General features: G+C 52.3%; 9 protein-coding genes across 9 annotated transcripts; 5 read left to right on the top strand and 4 right to left on the bottom strand.

The window, feature by feature from the left end:
- Window positions 1-351: 351 nt before the first annotated feature.
- CTAM01_10102 (uncharacterized protein) lies at window positions 352-2,913 on the top strand (the record flags this gene model as incomplete). The annotated part of the gene is made up of 3 exons (XM_060526118.1): window positions 352-410; window positions 462-2,589; window positions 2,653-2,913. 3 exons carry the CDS (start codon window positions 352-354, stop codon window positions 2,911-2,913), a joined length of 2,448 nt encoding a protein of 815 aa, XP_060379253.1.
- Window positions 2,914-3,483: 570 nt separating this feature from the next.
- CTAM01_10101 (protein phosphatase 2C) lies at window positions 3,484-5,086 on the bottom strand (the record flags this gene model as incomplete). The annotated part of the gene is made up of 2 exons (XM_060526117.1): window positions 3,484-4,501; window positions 4,557-5,086. The coding sequence occupies 2 exons, from the start codon at window positions 5,084-5,086 to the stop codon at window positions 3,484-3,486; spliced, it is 1,548 nt and encodes a 515-aa protein (XP_060379252.1).
- A 2,894-nt stretch (window positions 5,087-7,980) lies between these two features.
- CTAM01_10100 (uncharacterized protein) lies at window positions 7,981-9,268 on the bottom strand (the record flags this gene model as incomplete). The annotated part of the gene is made up of 3 exons (XM_060526116.1): window positions 7,981-8,735; window positions 8,792-9,052; window positions 9,109-9,268. The coding sequence occupies 3 exons, from the start codon at window positions 9,266-9,268 to the stop codon at window positions 7,981-7,983; spliced, it is 1,176 nt and encodes a 391-aa protein (XP_060379251.1).
- A 2,297-nt stretch (window positions 9,269-11,565) lies between these two features.
- On the top strand, window positions 11,566-12,516 carry CTAM01_10099 (uncharacterized protein; the record flags this gene model as incomplete). Its single annotated transcript, XM_060526115.1, has 1 exon — window positions 11,566-12,516. One exon carries the CDS (start codon window positions 11,566-11,568, stop codon window positions 12,514-12,516), a length of 951 nt encoding a protein of 316 aa, XP_060379250.1.
- Window positions 12,517-14,071: 1,555 nt separating this feature from the next.
- CTAM01_10098 (biotin synthase) lies at window positions 14,072-15,377 on the top strand (the record flags this gene model as incomplete). The annotated part of the gene is made up of 2 exons (XM_060526114.1): window positions 14,072-14,398; window positions 14,460-15,377. 2 exons carry the CDS (start codon window positions 14,072-14,074, stop codon window positions 15,375-15,377), a joined length of 1,245 nt encoding a protein of 414 aa, XP_060379249.1.
- Window positions 15,378-15,563: 186 nt separating this feature from the next.
- CTAM01_10097 (fluconazole resistance protein) lies at window positions 15,564-17,251 on the bottom strand (the record flags this gene model as incomplete). Its single annotated transcript, XM_060526113.1, has 4 exons — window positions 15,564-15,818; window positions 15,879-16,454; window positions 16,519-16,975; window positions 17,055-17,251. 4 exons carry the CDS (start codon window positions 17,249-17,251, stop codon window positions 15,564-15,566), a joined length of 1,485 nt encoding a protein of 494 aa, XP_060379248.1.
- Window positions 17,252-17,786: 535 nt separating this feature from the next.
- CTAM01_10096 (MGS207 protein) lies at window positions 17,787-19,188 on the top strand (the record flags this gene model as incomplete). The annotated part of the gene is made up of 3 exons (XM_060526112.1): window positions 17,787-17,939; window positions 18,039-18,321; window positions 18,401-19,188. 3 exons carry the CDS (start codon window positions 17,787-17,789, stop codon window positions 19,186-19,188), a joined length of 1,224 nt encoding a protein of 407 aa, XP_060379247.1.
- Window positions 19,189-19,733: 545 nt separating this feature from the next.
- CTAM01_10095 (cation transporter) lies at window positions 19,734-22,120 on the top strand (the record flags this gene model as incomplete). Its single annotated transcript, XM_060526111.1, has 2 exons — window positions 19,734-21,228; window positions 21,300-22,120. 2 exons carry the CDS (start codon window positions 19,734-19,736, stop codon window positions 22,118-22,120), a joined length of 2,316 nt encoding a protein of 771 aa, XP_060379246.1.
- A 415-nt stretch (window positions 22,121-22,535) lies between these two features.
- On the bottom strand, window positions 22,536-24,199 carry CTAM01_10094 (sodium/hydrogen exchanger family protein; the record flags this gene model as incomplete). Its single annotated transcript, XM_060526110.1, has 3 exons — window positions 22,536-22,625; window positions 22,700-23,865; window positions 23,986-24,199. Coding segments are annotated over 3 exons (1,470 nt in total), but the record flags the coding sequence as incomplete, so codon positions are not given.
- Window positions 24,200-24,908: the final 709 nt, after the last annotated feature.

Genomic DNA, 24,908 nt, shown 5'->3' with positions numbered 1-24,908 from the left:
CCGCGTCGCGCCTGAAAGCACGCGAGGACATGTACGGCCGTTGTTTTTCCTGATCGTGGCGAGTCCCTACCTTTGTGTCCTGATGCCTTTCTCGTGACCAACGCCCCGTTGACCCCAACGTGGTGAGTATTGTGGAAGGATGCTTAAAGAGGCCATACATGATACACAGAGCAACTTTAATGAATGGAACCTAAGGTAGACACCAGTGGTAAGCTTTTTTGTCAGTATTCATATTGCCCTTGATATTTCTGCCACACACCGAAGTTTTCTCCTCCTGAAAACTTTGCCCAGAACACAGAATCGAATCCCTCAAGCATATCCTTCTTCACCAAGGCTTTCAGCTCACTCGCAATGTCATTATCACTCCCGTTCAAACGAGAGGGCCAGGACCCGGAGATCAGGCCCCTGAGGTCAGTCACTGCCTCGTCTGATGATCATACGTTGCTAACTGGTACATCAAGTAAGAGAAGCATTAACATGGCATCGTCGACGCGCTCTAATCAATCACCCGCGCCACCGGCATTGGTTCGAGCAAATATCGCCCCCGATGCGCCCTTTCCCTCCGGCAAGAGAAGTAGTAATTTGCATCGATCGGCAGCCCGCCACACGCGCAGCTCAGATGCATCCTACTCTGTGCGCGCGGACGATATCATCTGCAAAGATCCCTCGCAGTGTCCCTACGGTCCCGAGGCGGGTCTTCATTCTGTCTTCAGGCATGATCATCCCCACGGCAAGAAGAAGGCTAAGTGTGCAGACAAGACTTTCGAGCTGTTGCAGGATATGGAGCGAGCTTCGGCTGAGCGGGAGGCCGAGGCCAAGGGTCAGACGCGGCCCGGCTCTACTTCTAAGCGGCGTGAGCCGGTCATAGTTTGGATGGATGGGGATACAGGACTGAAGATGGAGCCTCCCAAGGAAGCAGTGAGGGCCCACGAATCGTACTGTAGGACCAAAGTTGACGGGGTGGAGACGGGCTCCCCAATTACTGTTGGTCCTTTCCATCGGTCTGTCCTTGAGACCATGATACAGGACCTTCCCGTTGCGCCAGGACAGGCCCAGAGGGGCACCCCTGGGACTCGGGTGAGCCATGGCCCGCCTCCTCCTCCTCCTCCTCCTCCTCAGCAGCAGAATCAAAGTCCGGAACCTTTCCTCGCGGCCGGTGGCCGGACTCTCCCGCGCAACCCGGTTACCGAGCAGACCGAAGCCGAGAAGCGTAAGGTAATGGGGGAGGTATTGTTCCAGATGACAGATTACAATCGCCAGAAGGAATCTAATTCGAAACAGCCAGTCGTAGATATGCAGCGCGAGGGAGCTGCGTTCGCGTTGAACAGTCAAGAGCATTTCCGACAGGCAGCGGAGACTGCTCGTCAGCGATTACAGCAGCAGAAGCTCCTCGCGAAGAAGGCGCAAGAAGAAGAGGAGTTGAAGAAGGAGGCGCTGAGACGGAAAGAGCTGCAGCGACAAGAGTTTGAGCAGCAGCAACAGCAGCAGCAACAGCAGCAACAGCAGCAACAGCGAGAGTACCAGCTTAAGCTGGAGCACGACGAAGCGCGAGCGCGCAGACGGAGTCGAATGGAAGAGCGCATCACCAGGCACCTGGAGCGAGAGGTCCAGATGAAGCAGCAGCAACAGTACGAGCTTGAGCAGAAGCAGAGGCAGGAAGAACTGCAACGGCAAGAGGACTTTGCCAAGCAGAGACAGCTGGAGAAGCATCAGCTCGAGATGAAGCAGCGCCAGGAGTTCCAGGTCAAGCAGAAGCAGCAGCAAGAGCAAGAAGAGCACAAGCTCAAGCTAAAGCAACAGCAGCAAGATTACGTCGAGTTGCTGTTGAAGAACGCGCAAGAATGCAACCACGAGAACGAGAAGTGGCAAGAGGAGGAGAGGCAGAAGCTGCAGCAGAAGCAGGCAGAGCTGCACCGTCAGGAAGAGCAAGCCAAGCAGAGGCAGAGAGAAGAGTACCAGCGCCAGATGAAGCAACTAGAGGAGTATCAGCTTCAACAAAAGCAGCAGCAGCAGCAGCAGCAGCAGGAACAAGACCTCGAGCGCAGGAAGAAAGCATCACAAGAACTTCGGCTCAAGCAGCAGCAGCGCCATGAAGCTCTGCTCAAGAGCAAGCAGGAGCTCGAAGCGCTGCAGAGTGGAGTCAGACAGCGTGAGGCCGAGCTCATGCAGAAGCAGCGACAAGAGTACGAGTTCAAGGAGAGACAGAAGCGAGAGGAGCAGAAGCGGGTCCAGCTGAAGCGGCAGGCAGAGTACGAAGCCAAGAAGCAGCAGATTGAGGCTTCTGACGTCTCATCTAAGCCTGTTTACAACCCTGAGCAGGGGTATGCCGATATGATTGAGATGATCAAGAACTGGCAGCTCTCGGCGACGAAGAGCATCCATTCCATCTCGGAGGAGTTGGGTCGTATCTCTGCTACCGCGGCCAGAGCGGAGGAGCAAATCGACCGGGACGCCGTTTCAGCGGAGATTCATCATGAGCCCGAGACTGTGGCTAAGTCGGATGAGGTGTCAAAGGCACCAGAGGTTGAGGACGATCGTGAGACTCCTCCATTCTCGCTGAGCTCTCCCCTATCTCCTGTGATTGACCCTGTAAGTACAAATCGCATCGGTTCGCCATGTCAATAATCCCTCGCTAACACCAGATAATCACAGCACAATTGGTCCAGTCCCAGCGCGAACCCAAGTCAAGGCATAGTGTATAGGCTCAAGAAGGAAGACGATGTCCAGGCCTTTGACTTTGTCAGCCATGAGGATGCGCTAGACCCCGCGGAAGAATTCATTTTCACGGAGCCTATGAACTGCTGCAAGAATGGCAAGAACTGCAAGAATTGCGACTGCCATAAGTCCCCACAGGCTGGCATTGCTAGGGCGTTGCCTTTGGAGTTTTTTGATGATGATTTCCTCCTCATTTGAGGGGTTTAAATTGTTTAGTGACGGATAAAGATGCGGCGTCTAGGAGTTTCCATGTTTCTTGCCCCGGCCGATGAGAAAGAGAAATGCAGTCTTCAGGGCAGATATACGGGGCACAGTTTTTGAGGTAGTCATTCTATAGTTTCCTTTCCCGTCAATCTACCGGTTGAAGTAATTGTTACTGCTGTGACATAAGTAGATATGTGAGTGAGTTGAGGCTGCCATTGTCATTCTGCCAACAGGTGCTCATTGTTGCATACTTGGACACAGGGATTTGGCGGGCTGACACTGGGGATCTGGGATCTTTCTTTTGCCATGGATAGTGTTATTGTATTGTTTTTCGGGGGTTTATCAGTTTTCTACGTGTTTTTGCTATCATGAATTGTGATAATGATGTTGGTTGATGATGATGCGCTCTGCATCATGGACTCCTCAGAGTCATGGGCCATGGCATGGCATTTGAGCTGTTAAAGAAACGCCCCTGAATCTCAAGAAACCTAACGCCGTGCCCTGAAGTCGGGAAGATGAGGAAATGTTCAATCACTCTGCATGTCTGCAGGCAACCCAAAATCATCAAGCCTCCTTGGCCGGGTCCTGGAAGAAGATGACCTGAACTGTAACATCATCCCTGACGTTCCTAGCCAACGGCGGGTATGCGAGCGTGACGCCGGTGAAGAGGGACCTGCGCGTACCGCCCAGCGCGTTCTTGATCAGATGCACAGCCGCGTTGTCGAGATCTTCGACGACAAAGTGCTCCGGCTTGGCGTACCAGTTGGCCCAGCCCGCAGACATGTCGAACTCGCTCTTGACGCCCGGAGTCACGGCGAGCTTGTCTCGAGGCGTCTTCTCGCCGGCCTTCTGGGCCGTGATCCAGCGCGACACGCATTCCACCGCGTGTTCGGACGAAATGTGGTCCCACAGGCCGTCTGAAGCGAGGATGACAAAGTCGGGGCCCTTGATTTCGGTCACAGTGGTCACGACGGGGGCGGCGGTCATGTACGGCGGCGTGAGGTACTTGGGCCGCACACCGGTGCCGAAGAAGTCGTTCTGGGCTTCCTTGATGGCGTCCGCAGTCCACTTCCAGCGGTGGTCGCCAAATGCACGGGTGATGGCGATGCCGAAGAGGCGGCCGCTCTTGGTGTCGATCATATCCGCCTCCTCGCCCGGGTGCTCCTTGGCGATGCGGTCAAACTCATCCTTGTTGTGGCCCGTCTGGTCCTTGGAGAGGGCGCGCGCCGAGTACGAGGTCGCGCCGGGAGCGATGGAGCCCAGGACGGCGCGGGAGTCACCGGTACAGGCGACGCGAAGGGTCGAAGTGGCTGGGTCGAAGATGGAGAGGAGGGCACATGAGCCTGCGATGGCGGGGGCGATGGCGGCGATGACCTTGGAGTCGGCGGGTTCGACGGCGCCGGTTTTCAGGCCGGCTATGGCCTCTTGGGCATTGGATGTGATGAGGTCGTCGAGGTTGGTGAAGGCCTTGACGATGGCTGTTTCGACTGCTGCGTCTTCGGTGCCACGGCTGAGTTGGGCGATGGAGGAGGACACGGCGGGGATGAGGGCGCTCTTGAGCAGTAACGAGGTTGCCCATCCACTGTTTCGGTTAGTACTAGAAGCATCTGAGAGGCGAAGATGACATGAAGACTCACGCATGACCATCATAGACGCCGTTGTATAATGTCTCTGATTTTCCAATACCCGGGCCAAGGGAGAATGTCATGACGTCCTCGACAGGGTGGTTGCTCGCGACTCTCGCGGCGTGGACATGAGTGTGCTTGCCCTCAGCAGTGAAAGATCCCACAAAGACATCCTCACGGAGCTTCGCATCCGCAGTCTCGAAGCTGCCGCCATCAACCGGTGTCTTGGCCAGGGCATCCAAGTCAACGGGTCCGGATCCCAGGCTGGGAAGAGTGCCAGGCTTCAGGCTCGAAGGGATGCTGGTGGGCTTGCCGTTGCCATTTCCGCGATCTCGCACCACATCGGCGATGAACCAGCCGGCGGCGACGCTAGCAGCTCCGAGTGCGTACTTTGGTAAATTGGAGGAGGAACTTGGTGACGGGCCGGTGCTACTCGAGTTTGGACGCGTCCAACGCGGAGCCGAAGAGCGGATGGTACGCGCGGGGGCGTGGAACCGTAGGTAGGCCCCGGCATTGGGGCGGTATGCACGCTGCAGCATCATGGACCTTTTGAATGCTTGGTTGGTGTGGGTGGTTTAGCTTGGCGATCCCTCAATCATCTGGGTGCGGTTGCGGCTCTCCTTTTGTAGGTGGATGGAAGAATGATGTTGATGAATCAGGGAAACAGGAGCCGCTCTAGTTGTTTTGAGACGAGCTTTTGAGTAATGAAGTGAACAAGAGTGTGAGAGTGAAAGTGAACGTGAAAGTGAGAGTGAGAATGAGATTGAGAGATGAGTGAGACTTTGATGAGGTGAGACGGAGTAAGCTGCGGTGAATCGCCGTTGCTGTGGCAGGTGGTCGCGTGCGTACTTTCTTCCATCCCCTGGCTCTTTCCCATTCTCGTTTCGCCGCATTTTCCCTCTGCGGCACGGACCACACGGCACCAACAGCACCAACAACGAGCAAATTGCACCTGAGACTCAGCCTCACTGCCTCATTGAACAAAACCAGGAACTTGGGAGGGGGGAAACGGAGTGACGGGTCGAAGGATTCATACATCTTACACAGCTTCTTATTTCCGCTTAGTCTGGCCATCTGTGTGACTCACAAACGGAGTGAAACCGATCCATGGTTGGTTGGTGTGATGTAGGCTGTGAAGCATCACGAGAGCAACCTCCCAGGATGCTGATAGGTAGCCAACCGCCCCATGTAATTTTACTCAATAGTAATCACTTCTTTGAGCCTCCAATATCATTTTGAGACTTGTTATCATGCAATTTTCTCCTGCTGTTGGCTCGGAATATAATATCTGAACGTGGTCCCTTGATGTGTATTGTCCTCCTCTAATACCGATGCACATAATTGAACTTTCCCCCATTCCCACAACGTCAGCAACCATATTTGATACGATGGCAATACCCAGAAACTCGAATGTGTCCGGAACGGAATTTACCGGCCTGAAACTCTCTGGCAACTCCAAGCCGTGTAGGATCCAATCTTCATCTTTTCCACTCGGGGATTTGACTCCAATACAGATTCGGCGGGTCCGCGCGGCCACGTAAGTCCGTAAACGAATTTAGTCGAGCAACAAAATTCAGCGCAAATATTGCTCTAATAGACCTCTGTAGGTTGTGCGAAGTCTTAGGGTGGTTTCTGTATAGGTCGACCAATTCAGATCTGGTGCTAGCCTCCCCAGCCGTTACCATGAGGTCTTGGATGGAGTCCACCATATAACCGATATAGAAAGCCTCTTGACGCTGCTCTCTACTCGCAAATTTGTCCTGTACGTTATGGTATCTTGGTCGTGAGTTTCTCGCATCAGGAAGAAACAGTCGACTCGCAGGTTATCGTTTCGAGAGCCTGGTCGATAAGCTCATGTATTGCTTGAGATTGGAATCAGATGCGCTTTGTCTGGCATCTTGTGCTACTGGGCAATCGTGTATCAGACGGAATCTGAAGCTCAGTATATGTTGAAGAAGAGCCCTGCAATTGAGGATACATGTAAAAGGTATCTCTACACGTTGTTCTACTGATGAACTCAGCTCGTCTTCTTCCTCTTCTCTTGAACAACATAGAGCCAGGAAGTCGATAAATAAATGTATGGTCTTTTTACCAAAAAGAAAAAAAAAGGGAATGGAAAGGAAAGGAAAAAGAAAAGCCTAGTCACGATAAAGATTCACTGACTCTTGTGACTTCTGCTCTACACCCATCTTAAATTCCGTATATGAAGTTGTGGAGTTCAAATATGTATCTTCTGAAGTCCTGATCTATATCAATGTTCCCTTCCATCATGACATATCCAGCGGTGCTAATCTGGTTGATGTGATCGTACTGTATTCTCTTGGCGACGAGTATGTTATCGGTCTGGATCTCATGTTCGGGCGCCACAGACTCCACAGGTGTGAAAACTTGTGGCTTTTCGTTCTCACAAAGATATTCTGCTTCTCCCCAGCCCTATGACGGAGTGATAGTACGGGTGCGATGAAATCGGGTAGTCGTGGAGCGAAATTTAGACGCCCTTGTTTAAATCGTCTGCCGCTTGGCGAGATGACGATGATACACTTTCGATCTACACAAGTCAGATCGAGCTTTGTGGCAGAGCTGAATAATTGAAATACCCTTCGGATTGCGGAATGTTTAGCGACATTTTGAGGTGCCTGACGTTGAGCTTGAAGAGGTCATGGAAACCGAAGTACTATTAGCTACCTAGGTAAGCATGGAGAGGTATGCGGAGAAGTTATGATAGTCTTGCGCTGTCACAAATTGGGGTGAAAGGGGTAGTGTTCTGTCTAAGATGCACCCTTAAAAGTTGTCTATGGCTTGAGGGCATCGACCGGTAAGCTCTGTGCCTCGATATTTCTGTGGGTGCCCAAGTTTTTAGTGACGAAGTGCTCAGATATTCAGTATACTCCTGTTTCTGTTGGTGACCTACAGGCAACCATTTTCAAGTCGCCTCGCCAAGCTCGGTTTCTTTCCCTCCCTGTCGGCGCATTTGCTGATGCTCTACACCTGGCGGTGAGGCGTACCGTCTGAAAGATCCAACTCCAGAGTCCAGAGTGATTCGCATAGGCAAAAGCGCCAAGCGCCAGCCAGCATGAGTCTGGTTCGTAACTATTGGCCGAATCTGCAAGCTGAACATGCTCAGTCTGCTTAGTCCTGGCTATCAACCTGCTAAGCAACACAGCCACCCGGCTTGACAAGCCAGAGTGTAGAAAAGTAGACCGCAAGAAAATCAGATTATCATGTACAACTCGCACAGCACGCACGAAACATGTTTGAACAAGGCTGAATCTAAAAAGTTGTTTTTACACTTGATATTAAATAAAATTAGACGTCCTTCACCTTAGTAAGGGAAAATTATGCCTGACAAGTGCCAAGTAAATCGCTCGCTATGTCGCCGAAGGCTGTCGAAATGCGGTTGGGATTCGTGTCGGGTCATTTGTGATTCTCGAACCTCCTATTCTCCGAGCCTATGGGTTTTTCGCCGGAAATTGGTCCAAGATCGGATAGTACGCCCGATCTGCTCGTTGTAGCCATACGTGACAGCGTGTACTAAGCCAATATACTGTGAAGACGCTAGCAGACCAATGAGCCAGTTTGGCGAAGTGCCGCCCTGTATCTCAATCAATCGATTTACAATCCCAGGTGTCCAGAGAATGAGATAGCCGATCGGGTAACCGTTCAATAACAGCATACGCCGCAGGTTTGGTGGTGGTGGGAGCTTTGGCGGGTCGGTACACACGTCCGGTTCTCCCAAGCCTGCTGTATGATCTCCTCCTATAGCTGCGTTGTGTGATGACGCAAAGTTCAGGTCGTCGGTCTGATCGTTTCGGTCGTTGATCGGTGCTGTTGACGACGAATCGCTAGCCAAGCCTCGATTGTCCTCCTGGTCGTGTGAAACGGTAAACGACGTCGTCTTCATGATATACTGCTCCGTGGGAGGCTTCTGGTCTTCGCCGGATGATGGTATAGTTTGTGTGCGGCGGCTCCTGCCTGTGGTGACAGCTTCGATGGAATTTTCCGAAAACCGGAAGCGGCCGAATAATCGTCTCAGTTTGATGTAAATGGCTGTATAGATGCCGACTGTCAAGAAGAATATCAAGAGGCGCCACCCAAAGGATAATGCCCAACGGTAGACGGGATACTTCTTCTGAATCCAGCACCAATTCCCACCTACTGGGCCATATATATGCAATCCAAGGGCAGTAAAGCCTAGTTCGAGGGTCAAAATGCGCAATATTCTGAACATGGAGCAGTGAATGACCTACTAGTGATAATGCCCGGTATCCATGCACAGAGACATACAACAAGGATTCGTCGTAGTGAAGAATCTTGCAGCAGATGATTCTTGTTTACAGTGAGAAGGACCGTTATCGAGATGAACAAGATATTGAAATCCGTCGTTTGAACTGTAAGCTGGCCCACCCACGCATTCATGGTACATCCTCCGGCAGGAAGTGCTTGGTCAAGAGGGCCATCCCTCAGTAATATGATACCAGTTACAGTATTGTTCACCATGTCGACAAAGTCTAAAGACATACTGTTAGACACAACTTGATCCATTGCTTCTTGTTGTTCAACATACCGGATAGTAGAAGATTAACAATGAGCGCATGGCGGACATGCCGGCGTCTCGGAGGAGAAATAAAATGCAAAATTAGGACGGCAAACGTAAAAAGGGCGGACAAGACAGATCCGATGAAGGTGGGTATTGCGACTGCCAAGTCCACCTTTGCTGAAGCCATGTCGCAGCAAAATCAACTGGACAATGGGATTCGTGAACGTTCGGTAGTTTTAGGTAATGTTACCAGGCCCGAAAGCCGCTGGCGACGTGGAGGATTCCAGTCCTGATTAGTTGAAAACAAATGTTAAACAAAAATCTACAAATATGAGCTGAAAGAGCAACTAACGCTTGTGCAAGAATTCGAGATTTGTGACATGGCTTTGCTAAGACTGTCTCATTCTGCACGAGTACACGTCTCCAGATCTGGGTGCGTGCCTCGATCTGCGAGTATTATTCGACAGAAGGAAGACTTCTGGCTTATAATACTGGCGAAATAATAGCTGCCGATTCGTTAGCATTGATCAGGCACAACGTTGGATGAGCGCAATCAATCTTTACCTAATCTCGGTCACTGCATCACCATACCGTTTCACCGTTCACATTAGATTCGATGTGGGAGGTATGCGCATTTTGGGCGTTCTCGTATTGTGGCTTAGTGCCCGTTGCTCATGGGGCGACAGTCCGTTAAAAGATAACGCGCCCACCGGGTAAGGGATAGAAAGAAGAAAAGATAGCGCGTGAGTAGAACCAGTGAGGAATTGATATGGCAGCGTCAGATGGCCGTCAGATGAAAGGAAAACGCCACTAGTTCATCTCCCCTGTATGTGTCCATTGGCTATCTCCCAGACAATGTCCCCCTCAGTCAATCAAAATGCACAATGCTATCAGTATGTCGCAATGCCCAATGCTCTTTCGTGGCCTCGGGGATTTAGCGTCTAATAAGCTTTGGGATCCCCTGCCATTTTCTGTAGATCCGAGGCCTGATTGCGAGGCAAGATGGAAGTCCCCTGCGTGGCGTTGCAATGCTTGATGGATGCTGCGCTGCTGATGCAAAGCCACTCCTTCCGGTGGACTGGTGTCTGAGACGCCCGAAACAGGGGCGCACTCTATTGACCGTTTGTCTACCCCAGATCCATGCCGGTACTCACAGCTCATGTCTGCCAGCCTCTGTGTACTACCGTACCGTGCGTCCTACGTTGGTGTGGGTGGCTAATCGCGCTTCAAGGGGGTTCACGGCAATACGGAACCCGCGAGTCAGTCATGATGGAACGAATCCTTGATTCCTTCCCACCTAGGCTCGCTCTCGTATGATAACGCTGGCGAGTACTGAGAACACGGCGCCCATGCGTCCACGGTTAGTGTCGTTTCTAATCCTTAGCCGTATCAGCTCTTCGCAAAAGAGCTGCCTTTAACGAACCATACGTTGATTGCACGTTGCTCAAGGATCCGGCCGCGGGGGACGGCCCGGACCCGAAATTCAGTGTTGTGTTGTCGACGGGTCCGTGGAAGCTGAAGCGCGGTGCCATGATTAGAACACAGTCATCGTTATTCCATATAAGAGATGCTTCTCAGAGATTCTGAAGGCGTTGCCGGTCAGTTTGCCATCTGGCATGTGTGGCTGGGGTTCTGCTATGATGGCTTCCAAGCATGCAATACTTCGACATAAATCATTACCAATTTAAATAATCCTATAACCAATAGTGAACGACGGATGATACGGTTCTTGGGTAGTTGAGGTTATCACGATAGGAACTTTCTTTTGCCATAAGAATGATAATCAATTGTCAAGAAATTAGGAATATCTCCGTGCTTTAGATATTCTGTAGTCTGACGCCGAAATATGGGGCTACGGCCAGCCCATGTTCCACATCCAGCACGTGGATGGAAGTTTAAGAGCATCTGCAACACCTCAACAGTCCCCGCAAAGTTGTAGTCAGCGACTCGGAAGCTCTGGCTGGCTAAGTGGCAGTGGACTATCCGTACTTCAGTTTTGGTCTGAAGTCAGATGAAAGAACATGAGAAGTTAGGTAAGTAATTGGTATGGCCGCCAGCCTTGCTTGATTGCTGCGGTTTTCTGTCTGAACACAGGGTCCCGATTCTCATCGCACATGCTTCTAGTTAATAGCTTATGTGAGTATTCGCGCCGCTTGCTGTTGCGCCTCGAGGATGTCCGCTGGCTTTACGCCTTTGTTCGACAGCAATCTGACGGGACTGGGTCAGAAGGGCGCGGGTTCTCACTGGCCAGTCAAAGCCCGCCCCCACAATCCCCAGAGTGCCTGGTTGATTATATAAGGTTAGTATGAGGGAATACTGGGCTTGACAACGATGCCAATGACGCATACTTTTATACCCGATAGACGATCTCTAATAGCATTCGACAAGTGAGTTAGGGTGACTTAGACTACTTTACTTATGTCATACTTCACCACATTGATACTAATTCTCAGTCGAAGGAACTGAGCAATATCGCAACTCAACATGACTGCGATATCCGCTCCCCCACCTGTTCACTCAGCCCTAGATGCCATCGGCAACACACCATGCGTACGACTGCGTAGTGTTGTACCGGAAGGTAGCGCCGACGTGTATTTGAAGCTTGAGTCTCTCAACCCCACGGGCTCCTACAAAGATCGCCTGGCCAGAGCCATTGTTGAAGAGGCAGAGCGCCGAGGAGACTTGAAGCCAGGCTCGACTATAGTCGAAGCCACCGGCGGTAGCACGGGGTCTTCTCTGGCCTTTGTATGCACCTTGAAGGGGTACGGGTTCCATGCCGTCTGCTCGGATGTCTTCGCCAAAGAGAAATTGCGCACGATGGCTGCTTTCGGGGCTTTTGTCGATATCGTCCACAGTCCCACCGGAAAGATTACGCCAGATTTGTTTCCGTCTATGGTCAAGAAGGCGAAGACAATCGTCGAAGAAAACGAGGGGTACTACGCCGCAGACCAGTTCAAGAACAAGGACTGTATGGCGGGTTACAAAACTCTTGGAGACGAGTTGGCCCAGCAGTTTCCGCAAGGAATTGATGCCTTCTGCGGTGCCATTGGCGGCGCTGGCATGGTGATGGGAGTTGCAAAGGTGCTTAAAGGTGTGCGTGCCGATACAAAGATTATCACGCTTGAGCCTGCATCATCGCCTGTTGTTGCCAAGGGACACGGAGGTGTCCATGGAATTGAAGGTATCAGCCCCGGATTTGTTCCCCCATTGCTTGACGACACCTTATACGACGAAGCACGAGCGTATCCGGAGGATGAGGCGCGGGCCATGTGCCGTAGACTCGCAAAGGAAGAGGGACTTTTGACGGGAACTTCAACAGGACTTAATGTTGTTGGAGCTCTATCCTTGGCTAAGGAACTTGGCCCTGGCAAAGTGGTTGTCACGGTGGCTTGTGATACGGGTCTTAAGTACACGAGCGGCACTCTGTATGAATAGTTCCACTGCAGAGTTGAAAGACGCAACTCAATGAGATGGAAAGTCAACTCTACAGTATCCTTGCTTGAAGCATTCTGGTTGGTGTTCAAAGTGCATGTGATGTTGTCCATTAGTTTGAACGGCATTATCAATCAGCTGGCTATTACAATGTCTAATTCCTTAAAGGAAACGGCTCTAAGCGCATTGTTGAAGTTGAAATTTCATGTGTTGTTGAAATTACAAGTCCTCAATCTTTCATGATATTCCCCACGCGCACGTCATGGGTTGACTCATCATCTTGCAGCTTTGCATGTGATCGACAGTCAACCCATACCTGAGAAACATACTTAGAAGTGTGCTCTGTTCATTGGAAGATCATCGGGCTTGCTTTCCCCCGCCCAAAAATGCCAGCTCGACCGACGCGCTTTTGAAGTCAAAACGTTCAAGGTGGAAGGTAGGAGGAGGCTCCTATTTTAAATGCAACCATTGCTCAGATCCCAAGCCCAATCCTGGCCTCAGAACTGTCACAAGAAACACCTCAATGGTCACTCGTTGATGAGCAGATTTCTAAGATTGGCGCGAAACCCCCGCTTTTAGCGTGCCGTAGCTTGATCCCTGAATGCCAATAATGCCCGCAATGTTTCGATGGGTCTTGGTTCGTCACTGCGGGAGTCGTTCCCACAACCATCTTGAAGCCAGCAGATGTATTCAACGGTTAGCTTGTAGGAACAGCATCACTGCCTTCTAATGACCATTGTAGGTTGAGCTTATGGCTCAGTGAACGTTGCAGAAGATGGAGATTCTCCAGAAGCTTCCAAGCTTGCAGTGGGAGTACAACATTTTGCCAAGGGGCCCGGGAATATACTCGCGCGTTCCGCGGAGAGTTTTGTTGGGGATGCTGAGAAACAGACTGGAGGTCAACGCTTCGCGCGTAACGCTCCACTCGCTGTAGCTACACCCGGCGGGGGATAACGCGCCCTATCGTATCGTTTCTTTTCGAGATGACCTCTTCCCTGTGCCCCCTTCGCTCCCCTAAGTCCCCTCTCAACCTCTCCACCCAGGCTTTCCACCAATCCAAGAATCCTGGGGTCGCATCCGGTTAGCCGAGAGCTGCGGGAAGCTTTGCCAATGCAGCAGTGTTAACCCACCGGCTCTTGGCTCTGAAGTTGACTCAGATATGCGCACATAGGCGTGTCTAACCGCCGGTTATGGCTTATGGCGCTGCTGAAGCAGCTTCAGGCCGGACCGTGTTGGACAGGGGAGCTATTATTGCTCGACCGATTCCCGAGGTGGTGAGGCGGGAACCCTGAAGCTTCAAAACCCCTCACCCCTCATTCTTTCGTGTGCTGAAGCTGTCTGACACCTTGCCTTGCCGTTCTTCAAGATCCGTTGTTCGTTCAACCTAGGGACTGACGAATACCTGCTGTCCGCTGGCAACTGGATCCTAAGCTTACATCCGAGGCGTTGAGAAAGTCAATTGGTGATTCCAGCCTGCAGACTAACATCCCTTGCCGAGCGCCAAAATCCGCCTTCATCACCAAGGTACTTTCGGACCAGACATCTCAAATCAACAAATATGAAAGCCAACGCAATGGCTGTTGCCAGGACCGCTGCCTTGCGAGGCCTTGGACGAACGCCTCTCTCTTCACAATTCACCCATAAGCAGCTCCCGGTTGTATCCCGAGCATGCATGTCCTCCGTCGCGGAAGCTGTCGGCGTGGCACCCGCTCCCCCGCCTCCTACACCAGTCAACGATGCCGAGCTGAAGGCCGCACAGCGTGCCATTGAGGCCAAGAAGATTCTGCAAAAGGCCGCCAGCGCAACCACTGTTAGACATGACTGGACAAGAGAGGAGATCTCGGCCATCTACTACCAACCCCTGATGGAGTTGGCTTTCCAAGCTGTACGTTTCTCGAGACCATCATCGTCATCTCGTGAATTGCTAACGAAATATCATTCACCAGGGCTCCATCCACCGCCGCTTCCACAACCCTTCCGAAGTCCAGCTCTGCACGCTCATGAACATCAAGACCGGCGGCTGCACCGAGGACTGCTCCTACTGCGCCCAGTCAACCCGATACCAAGATGGCACCGGCCTCAAGGCTAAGAAGGTCGAGAGCGTCGAGTCTGTCCTCGCCGCGGCCCGCACCGCAAAGGAGAACGGTAGCACGCGATTTTGCATGGGCGCCGCATGGCGCGATATGCGCGGCCGCAAGAACAGCTTGAAGAACATCAAGGCCATGGTCACGGGTGTGAGGGCAATGGATATGGAGGTCTGCGTCACCCTCGGCATGATTGACTCGGAACAGGCCAAGGAGCTCAAGGAGGCCGGACTGACTGCCTACAACCACAACGTCGACACCAGCCGCGAGTTCTACCCGTCCGTCATCTCGACTCGCAGCTACGACGAGCGCCTTAAGACCCTGAGCCACGTCCGCGACGCCGGTATCAACGTGTGTTCGGGTGGCATTCTCGGACTCGGAGAGTCATCCGACGACCGCGTTGGTCTGCTGCACACCGTCTCCACGCTCCCTTCCCACCCCGAGAGTTTCCCCGTCAACGCTCTTGTACCGATCAAGGGTACGCCGCTGGGTGACCGCACGCCCATCCAGTTCTCGAGCATGCTGCGGACCATTGCGACCGCCCGCCTTCTTATGCCGGCGACCATTATCCGTATTGCTGCCGGAAGGAAGACCATGTCGGAGGAGAAGCAGGCCATGTGCTTCATGGCTGGAGCCAACGCCATCTTCACAGGTGAAAAGATGTTGACGACGGACTGCAACAGCTGGGACGAGGATAATGCCATGTTTGGCCGCTGGGGTCTGACACCGATGAAGAGCCACCACAAGTCGCCGGCTCCAATGGCCGAGATTGAGATCTGAAGATAAAAGCAACAAGAATAAAGATTTTACACCATCATGGACTTGATGTGGGGGGTTTTGAAACCCGTTTCTCAGGACTCAAGGACCTTTGACGAGATGTCCATACTCTCTAGCTAATTGCTCCATGACTCATTACCCCCTTTCCGTCGTTCGACTCAAAAGCTTCCGTATGCGCGTTCTTCCCACCTAGAACTCGGTCTTGAAGAGTTTCATTTGCCTGATGACCTGACCGTATCTGTAGAATACTAAAGGGATTGGAATCATGACGAAAGCAATGAAGCCGAGGAGTGAGTTTCCCCATCCGAGCCCAAGGCTCTGATACAACCGGTCACCAGCCAGGGGCAAGAATGCGCCCAACAATGACCTGGTGACTGTGCTGGCTGCCATGGCTGATGCAGCGTATGTCGTAAATGCGTCAACCAGATAAGTCGAGATCGACATCTTCAAGATACACACGTCAGTACCGATGACACAGTTGCATAGGTAGGTGCGGGCTCTTACCAGGACTATAACAATCCCGCATCCTAGGATGGCTGTTCCTATGATAGGTAGCATCCATTGAAGCTGTTTATCTGCAGTCCAACCATACCAAAACAGTCCTATGGGGACTAGGATAGCACCCATAAGCATGGGCGGCAGTCGATATTCCGGCTGAAACTGCCCGCCATTTGTGAGTGACAACTTCACCACAAGCCTGTCTGACACTAGACCAGAGAATAGAAGTCCGATCACTGAGCCTACACCGATGCCGATGTACGCCAACCCCGCTGACCCTTGAGAGAATCCGTACTGCTGCTTGAAAACCTGGGGGAAGGTTGTGAAAAGCAGGTAGAGGTAGCCGTAGAGGATGGCCATGTAAACTGAAAGGCAGAAGACAATGGGCGAGAGAAACATCATCTTCGCCGGTCGAAGAATGGAGAACATGAAGAGGTCTTTTGGCTTACGGTGGGTTGCTAGAACAGATTCGAGGTGTGGGTTTCTGGTCTGCAGGCGAAGTCGTCGTGCCTTTCGTTCCAGAAGGGTCAGGGCGTATGATTCGGGCATGCAGAATGCTGTGCCGAGGGCAGCTACTCCAGCCTTCAAAGTCATGTTAGCTGCGATTAAAGAACACAAAGCGGCTATGCCCAAAGTATCAACTCACAGCAACAGACACCACTCGAAAAGACCATCGCCAGCCTATCGTTTCTGATAAATAGCCTCCTGCAATGGGCCCAATGGTTGGGCCCACCATCGGCCCGAGAGTCCAGACCATCATGGCAAGTCCTCTCTTTTCTCTCGGAACTGTGTCTGCCAGCGACGCAGCCCCAAGAGTCAACGGGGTAGATCCGCCTATGCCAGCAAAGATGCGAAACGCAATCATGCTACCCGAGTTGGGTGCCACGGAGCATGCAACGTTGAAAATGAGAAATAGGAGACTACCAGCGTTGTATAGAACATAACGACCGTACATCTCTGAAAGCGGTGCAATGAATAACGGGCCACAACAATAGCCGATCAGAAATCCTGAAATCATGAACGCCCCAACGTATGTGTCTGTGACGTTGAAATCTGACTTGATAGAAGCAATTCCCGGTGCCGCGATCGATGATGCTAGGGGGCTGCAATAACAATTTGTGTCAGTATTGATGCAGTCTTGTTGTGTGATTCTGCTTTCTTAGGTTGAAAAATGAGCCATACCTGAGTGTTGAGATGTACCCAAGCGTCGTGATGAATAGAGCCTTCTTGCACTTTGACCAGTTCATCGGATTTTCTGGATCGTCTGGTCCATCCCAGTCAACCAAGTAAGAATTCACCATTGCAGTATCACTGTCGTCCATGGTGTCACTGTGAACCATGATGGTGCCCTGTCCGGGCGGAATCATCTGTTCGCCCATAGTTGCTTTCATAGACTCATGTGTATCAGACTCACGAACGAATGGGGGAACCTATCCGATTTTCGAAAGAATCGAGATACGACCTGATCTCCCTAGCTGACTTAACATAACGTTACGAATTTGGCTGACGGCGTTCTCGGCTCGTCCTTGAGGCCGGGTTGTGCCGAAGCACATCGTCGGAGTCTCGGACCTTTTAAAGATTTCCGGAGTGACGCCGGCTCTGGAGTGAAGAGCTCGGTTGTGGTGATGTCCGTTCGCCGAATCCCACCCCTTAAGCATATTCGCTTCTTTGATTGCGGGGATAACTCAAGTGCCGTACTCCCCATACTGAGACTCCAATCGGATGATGGATGTTGGAAACTGGTGACTAGTTGTCCGTGCCGTTGCCGCTGTGGATACTAGCGGAACGTTATACCAAGTATAAAATGACTGTCTTGAAAGTCGAGCAGAAGATGCTGGCCATCTTTGATATCAGGCACATTATTGTTCATTATCCAAACCTAAATCACCTTATCCCAACTTCAAAGGTGCCACCATGTCGATCAAGCTTGAGAAGGTCCCTCCCCACCGTTTGTCGGAGCTATGCGATCCTACATCTTTGAAACTTAAGAAGCTGCTGAATCGAAATCACAATGAGCACGCCATTCTTCGCGACCCTCGACTAATCCTACACAACCATATGCCGCATGTGAGTATTCCTTGTGCGTGATGCTCGGCCACTATTCACCCATGTCTCGGTACTTAATCATTGGGGCGGAGGCTGATATAACCACGTCACATATGACAGGCTCTTGGATCGTCTTATCTTCTAGGCGCGACAGACTCCCAGTTACAGCATATTTTCGACGTCGAATCCCCTCATCTGGTCGAATCTGACGACAAACGAATCACGCATGAAGAGGTCACCACATTCAACTGGAGGAAGTTTCTTGGGCAGAAGCCATACACTGCGGCCTATGCCATATTCTTTGACGGTGAAGTTGCGAAATACGGCGGCGACTGGAAAAAGGTTGTAGAAGACTATGTCTGGGCTGGACCTGAACCGATTATCAACGGATTCTCTGGAGGGCGTAAGTCTTCCGTTCTCTAGGCTGTGTCTCATCACGCCCGGTGATACATCTGGTTTTAACTAACTTTTCATCATCGCAGTCGGTCACCCTTTCATTCATCTTGCATACGCATACGAGTTTGATGACGAAAAGGTCGCCACGGAAGCCTTGAGTATGGGTTGCACGGAGTACGATCCGACTCACGAGATTCTGGACAACCCTCCACCAGACACGTCAACTTACAAGACCAAAAGCATCAAGGAAGTTTTGGGTCGTATCCGTGCCGACAAGAGATTCGATGGCTACGTCGATTCCCCGGGGTTCGTGAATCTCTTCACACTCCTCGGCAGATTCAGATCTGAAGTTTTCGAACACTGGCACGCGTGGGTCGTCGAGGATCCAGACTCACAGCTCGGGGACTGCGCCAAGATGGCAGCGGGGCTGTTCATGGAAACGCGCAATAATGAGGAGGGCATGTTCGATTTCTTCGTGGCTCACATTTTGACTTTTGCACATGCTTTACGCATTCTTCTGCCGCTCTGGTCGCATGAGCAGAAGGTTTCGGTGATGAGACAATACGGCCTCTATACGATGATGGTGTACATCGCACAGCTTCGACCGGGCCTCGACTGGGATGAAGAAGGGTTGTCAAAGGGTGGCGAGACACCTGCGTGGGACACAATTTTCAAGAACTCATTGAACAGCAAGTGGATGACTGACGTGCACTTCCCGAAGGTCGTCAGAGGTATGAAGGTGGTCGAAGAGACTTGGGGGGCTTCAGGCGGACTGTATCAACGAGCAGCCGACGTGTTTGTGAATGAGTTTAACGGATGGGGAGGATATGGGGTCGGTGTCGAGGCTGCCTTTGGGCTTACTGGTGTTGCTTAGCTGTGTTTTCCCCCAGGCTCTGCGTCCTTTGGTCGGCAGTTGAGCAAGCAAGTCGTAGCGAGTGGTCAAATAACAATGGGAGTGTGAGCAGTATTGCGGTAGTAAGACTGAGTGTTTCAAGTGAGAGGTGAGTGAGTGAAGTGAAGTGAAGTGAAGTGAGAGAAGTGAGATGAACGATTGAGGAAGAGTGAGATGAGGTAAGCTCAATCAACATGAGGAGGTGCGCCCGTTGAAGTTTAATTTCAAGTGAGCAAGCCCGACTGCCGGACCTTGTCCCTCTCTGTCTCTTAGCATTGCACCGCCCGTCTCGAATAGCGCGAAACAAGGCACATCAATCAACAATGTACGTACTTGGTTTAGGGGACCAGGTGCGTCAACCGCGCAGTCGAGTGCCGTCATCTGACGCTGTCGCTGTCGCTGTCGCTGTCGCTCTCGACGTCCTCTTGGCACATCAACAACGATCACGACCATCCTGTTCCTAATGCATCCTGTGTACATCGACATATTTCCATCGACAACTTCTCCAAGTCTCTAGCAATCCTCGCATGAGTTCCATCAGCGACCTCGAGCGGTGGCTCGCACGCTTCTCGGGTCGCTTGCGTCGCTATTTACCACCTCTAAACTTCATCACCATTCATTATGCCTACTTCATCCTCGTCTGTCTCATCACGTCTATCATCTTCTGGGGCTCATCCGATCCTGCGTTCTCGGTCAGCTACACCGATAGCCTCTTCCTTGTCGTGTCTGCCATGACCGAGGCAGGCCTCAATACCGTCAACCTCAGCCAACTGACGGCCTGGCAACAAACACTCCTGTTTCTCCTACTGCTCTTGGGCAGTACCATTTGGGTCTCCATCTGGACGGTCTTGGCCCGCAAACATGTATTCGAGAAGCGCTTCGATGAAATAGTCCGAGCAGAGCGCGCGCGTAAACTCAGTCGTCAGGGCAGTACCATATCGCTAGGTTTGCCGCGATTACCTCTCGACTTGCCCAGGCTGCAGATGGCATTCTCCTTCGGTAAATCGCAGTCAGCACCGCATCCTGCAGGCCAGTCTCTCAGAGCTACAAAGACTGCCGAGTCGGAGAAGGGCGAAACTCGGGCAGATGACAAACGAGCGGACGATGCAGAAGCCTCGCCCAAAGACCGCCACCGGCCTACACTCGAGGATGCACCTGAGGATGTGCCCGGAAGCACCCAGGCGGTGACGGACTCGCAGGCACCGGGCCACATTACCTTTGACGATGCACCGCACCCCAATGTCGCCGACAACCAAGCCACCTCGACGGGAGTCTCTCTTCTTGGCAACCCGAATGGACCGGCGCGTCCACTGAGAAGGCCCTACAATGCTTCAGTAGATCTGACTACTGCCGACGCGGACGCTCGCAACTTCTTGAAACATCGTGCAGCTAGTCGCCACGGTCAGTTCCATGACCTAAGCAGCGATGAACGCGATCATCTCGGCGGCTGCGAATACCGTGCCCTCAAGGTCCTAGCCATGTTGGTGCCGACCTACTTCTTCCTGTGGCAGGTTCTGGCATCCCTTGCCCTTGGAGCCTGGATGAACAACCACATGCCCGATACGGCAAGGGCTAACGGTATCAATCCGTGGTGGCTCGGTATCTTCAACGCCGTTTCTGCCTTCAATAATTCGGGCATGTCGCTCCTGGACGCCAACATGATTCCTTTCCAACAGGCGCCGTACGTTCTCATCACAATGGGTCTCCTGATACTGGCAGGCAATACCGCGTACCCTCTCTTCCTTCGTCTCATCATCTGGTCCTCTCTCCGCATCTTGAACCTGACCACGCGAGAAGACGCTTTTACCGACCTAAAAGAAACCCTAGCGTTTATTTTGAAATACCCTCGCCGAGTTTACACCAATCTCTTCCCTTCTCGACCCTCTTGGTGGCTTTTATTTATGTTGATTTCACTTAACTCTGTGGACTGGGTGGCCTTTGAGGTTCTCAACATTGGGAATTCTGTCATCGAGAAGATACCCACAGGCTACCGGGTGCTCAATGGTCTCTTTCAAGCACTTGGTAAGCCTTCAAATCGTTCTTCCTTTGGATCATCACCATGTCAAGCAGGAGGAGGCTAATATACCGGTTAGCTGTGCGGTCCGGAGGTTTCTACGTTGTCCCTATCTCAGGCCTCTTCATCGGCTTACAGCTACTCTACGTTATAATGATGTACATCTCGGTCTACCCCGTCGTCATCACCATGCGCCATTCCAACATTTACGAGGAGCGATCACTCGGCATATACAGTGACGACATAGGCACCGCATCCGAGATCGACCCTGAGGTGGCCGATCCCTTGCTCCCTATAGGCAGTCGACCTCCGACACTGGCACGCACTACTAGCATTGGCGCGGCTTCTGCCCGACCTTCTGTCTTGGCACGTCGACTGAGCCGTTCGGGCCCGGTCATCGAAGCTCGTCGCGCGTTCAAGAGCACCTTCATGAGCTTTCACGGTGTTGGTGTTGTGCCACCGAAAGGACCGGGACTTGGGCAGAGCGCCGCCGAGCAGGGCGAGAGTCGCGTCAGTTTCATCAGCCACCAGATTCGCGGACAGCTTGCCCATGATCTTTGGTGGTTGGTTCTCGCTGTTTTGATCATCACCATCATCGAGACGTCAAAATTCATCCAAGATCCCGTGACGTTTTCGGTCTTTAACATCATATTCGAGGTCGTCTCAGCATACGGTACGGTCGGAATATCAGTCGGCATACCAACTGACGCGTACAGCTTCTGCGGCGCCTGGCACGTCGGAAGCAAGCTCGTTCTGTGCCTGGTGATGTTACGTGGCAGGCATCGAGGGCTGCCAGTTGCGCTGGACCACGCGGTGCGACTTCCAGGACGGCAGCTCCATCGGTATGAAGAGGAGGACCATCAGATACGGAGGAGCAGGACAATCGAGCTGGAACGGTAGAATTACATGTAGATTGCCTCAAGGCACGGTTATTAGACATGTTGGAAAGAATCATTCCATTGCTAATAGCTGAAAGATTGATGCTGTCTACACGTAAAAGTGCTCTGATTGGGATCTATAATGTTAACGCTAGGTGAAGATGCAGTATAAAATGACAGACTGATCAGGAATACGAAAACTCGCTTCAAGTAATGCAACCACCGAAGAACATACGATGCGATGATTCAAACATAGACCGAATGCGCCAACCACTCTAACGCACTGGGTGAGATGCGATGTAATGCAATGCGATGATAGGGAACAAGAGACGTGAACACCAAATAAATAGAAAAAGCAAAGTGGCAGAGATTGAGAGGAAAGATATTTTAACGTCATCTCGAAGTTGCCACGGTGATTTGAAGTTTGGCCTATTCTATCATGCGGGCAAAGAAACGCTGCGAGGGAAGAGTCGGTCGTACGTCGATTTTCCGAGCTTGGCGATGGGCACGCTTATACCGTGAATCACCTACACAACGTCAGTATATCGACTCCAAAAAGATATTCAGCTGTCGAGAACTCTCGAAAAGTAGTGTCACTCACAATGCTGCAGATGATCAAGAACCAGATGGTGACAAGCATGGTTTCGCCCAGCTGCTTCGCGTCCGCTCGCTGGCCCTCGTCATCCGTCAGAGTCTCCAGGAACTCGAGGCCGACGTAAAGATAAAAGATGGCAGAAACACCAATGGGACCAAAGTACCCAACAAAGAGCGCCTGTCGTGAACCCCGGATCTGGCGGATGTACCGGTGCAAGCCGAGTATGACGGGAAGACGTCTCAGCAGCAAGACAAGAATACCGAGTGCGACCAAACGACCGGGACTAATCAGCTCAGAGTTCCAGAAGCTCTCCCACGGACACACAGCTCCCAGCCACATGAAGATGGCCATGTTGAGCATCATGTCGACGGCGGGCTGCACGGGATCCTCGACCGTCTCCAGACGGAACCAGTCGTTCCAGGTGAAGACGTTGCCCGCGATGAAGCAAGCTAGTACGTCGTCGCTGCCGACCATACCGCACGTGCCGAGGATGAAGATGGCCATGCCGATGGGGAAGAGGAGAAAGCATTCCCGCTCCACGTACTTGCGTCGCTCGGCCCAGTGGAGCAATCTCTGCGCGAGCAAGCCGACGACCCAGCCATAGAAGACGCTCATGAGCACGACGTAGACACACGTCTGGCCGAAGAAGAGGCTCAGCGCGGCACCGAAACCGCCCTCGCTCGAGGCTGGGTTACCGTCGCTCTCGGTGTACTTGATGAGGTAGAGCGCGAGGAAGAGAAAGGGGTAACCAAGGCCATCATTCGCTCCCGACTCGGCAACGATGATCTGCTGCAGGTCCTCGGGGACGTTCTCCTCGGCAAACCGGCCCTTGACAATCGTGGTGGAGAGAACCGGGTCGGTCGGGGTGATGCAGGCCGCGATGGCGAGAGCGTGGACGAGGGGCAGGCCCGGGACGAGGAGCCAGACGATGGCACTGGTGCAGGTCCACATGCCGATCATGCCGGGGCCGAGGAGGAGGCAGAGGGACTTCCACTCTGTGCGAAGGTAGCGGCTCGGCAGCTGGACGCCGGCGAGAACGAGCTGAACGCCGAGGACCAGGCGGCTGAAGTCGAGGGTCACGGAGGCGACGGCATCTTCGGAGACGGCGTATTCGCCGGGCTTGAGGAGCTTGGCGACATGGGTGAAGGTTACGCCTCCGAGGAGGGAGACGACTTTTAGCAGTAGGGTTGGTTAGCCAGTGCGATTTGCCTTGTTGCAGCTGTGCCTAAACAGAGGCAGAAGAAGCAGAAGAAGAAAGAACCACAGGTAAGGGGAAGCTATGGTTCACTTACGGGCTTCAGAGAGATACAGGTTCTCTTTGATGAGATACGAAAAGGTGCCGAATAAGACGAGCCATCCGCCGAGCACGCTAATCACCACGTTGAAATTCGTGATTGAAAGGTCCATGATGCCGCTCAATGTGCTGCAAGCAAGCAGCCCCGACTGGATGCCTCGCCTTTGGGTCTCGACGCCTTGGGGTGAAGAAGGGGTTGAGTATGCTTCGGCTGCGACATGAAATGGAAATGCCTCACGTTACGGGACCTGGTGGGATGCCGCTGCGATTACCAACTCGAGCTCGACGACGGAAATGCGCCCTGAACCAACTACAGCAATACTCACAAAAGTAAGAAGGAGAGCATACGACAAGGGCAAATTGACTTGGATGTATGAAGAATCAAAATTGGAAATGTAGACCCGTTTGAAAAGACATTCACGGCTATCGGATCGGATATCAATACTCGTTCATCACGTTAGATCGGGCAGCCGTTGTTTTCTCCCGCGAGCGCCCGCAAGACAGGACGAAGGAGGCCACCGATGGGAGCCCGCTCATCTATTTCGTTACTAGTCCCGATCTTCTGCTCTCATTTTACCACCTTACCTGTCACCGACTCACCCATCAGGTAGGATGAGGCATTTCAAGGCCACGGAGGCTTAGCCTTTAGCCCATGTCGGTAGCGCCCGCTAAAGCCAAGTCATCCTGACCCCCTTCTCGCAAACATGTGCCCCCCTGCCACTGGCCATCCATGATCAGGCCTGTTCGTAGTCCCCTACATTTTCAAGGGCTCATGCAGGGTTCTCTCGACTTTCAGAGCTACCGCGAAGAGCGCCTGACCGTCTTTTCTGACAATCCCATCTCGAATCTTCTTGAGACGGCCGCGGCTATTTGAGACTGCGGGGCAGAGTCATGCGCTCCATGTGCCGCCAGTATCTTATT

This window comes from Colletotrichum tamarilloi (assembly GCF_030869305.1).
Source record: "Colletotrichum tamarilloi strain Tom-12 chromosome Unknown Scaffold_44.1, whole genome shotgun sequence".
Classification (NCBI taxonomy): Eukaryota; Fungi; Ascomycota; class Sordariomycetes; order Glomerellales; family Glomerellaceae; genus Colletotrichum; species Colletotrichum tamarilloi.
This window is presented reverse-complemented; position numbering and strand designations above follow the sequence as displayed.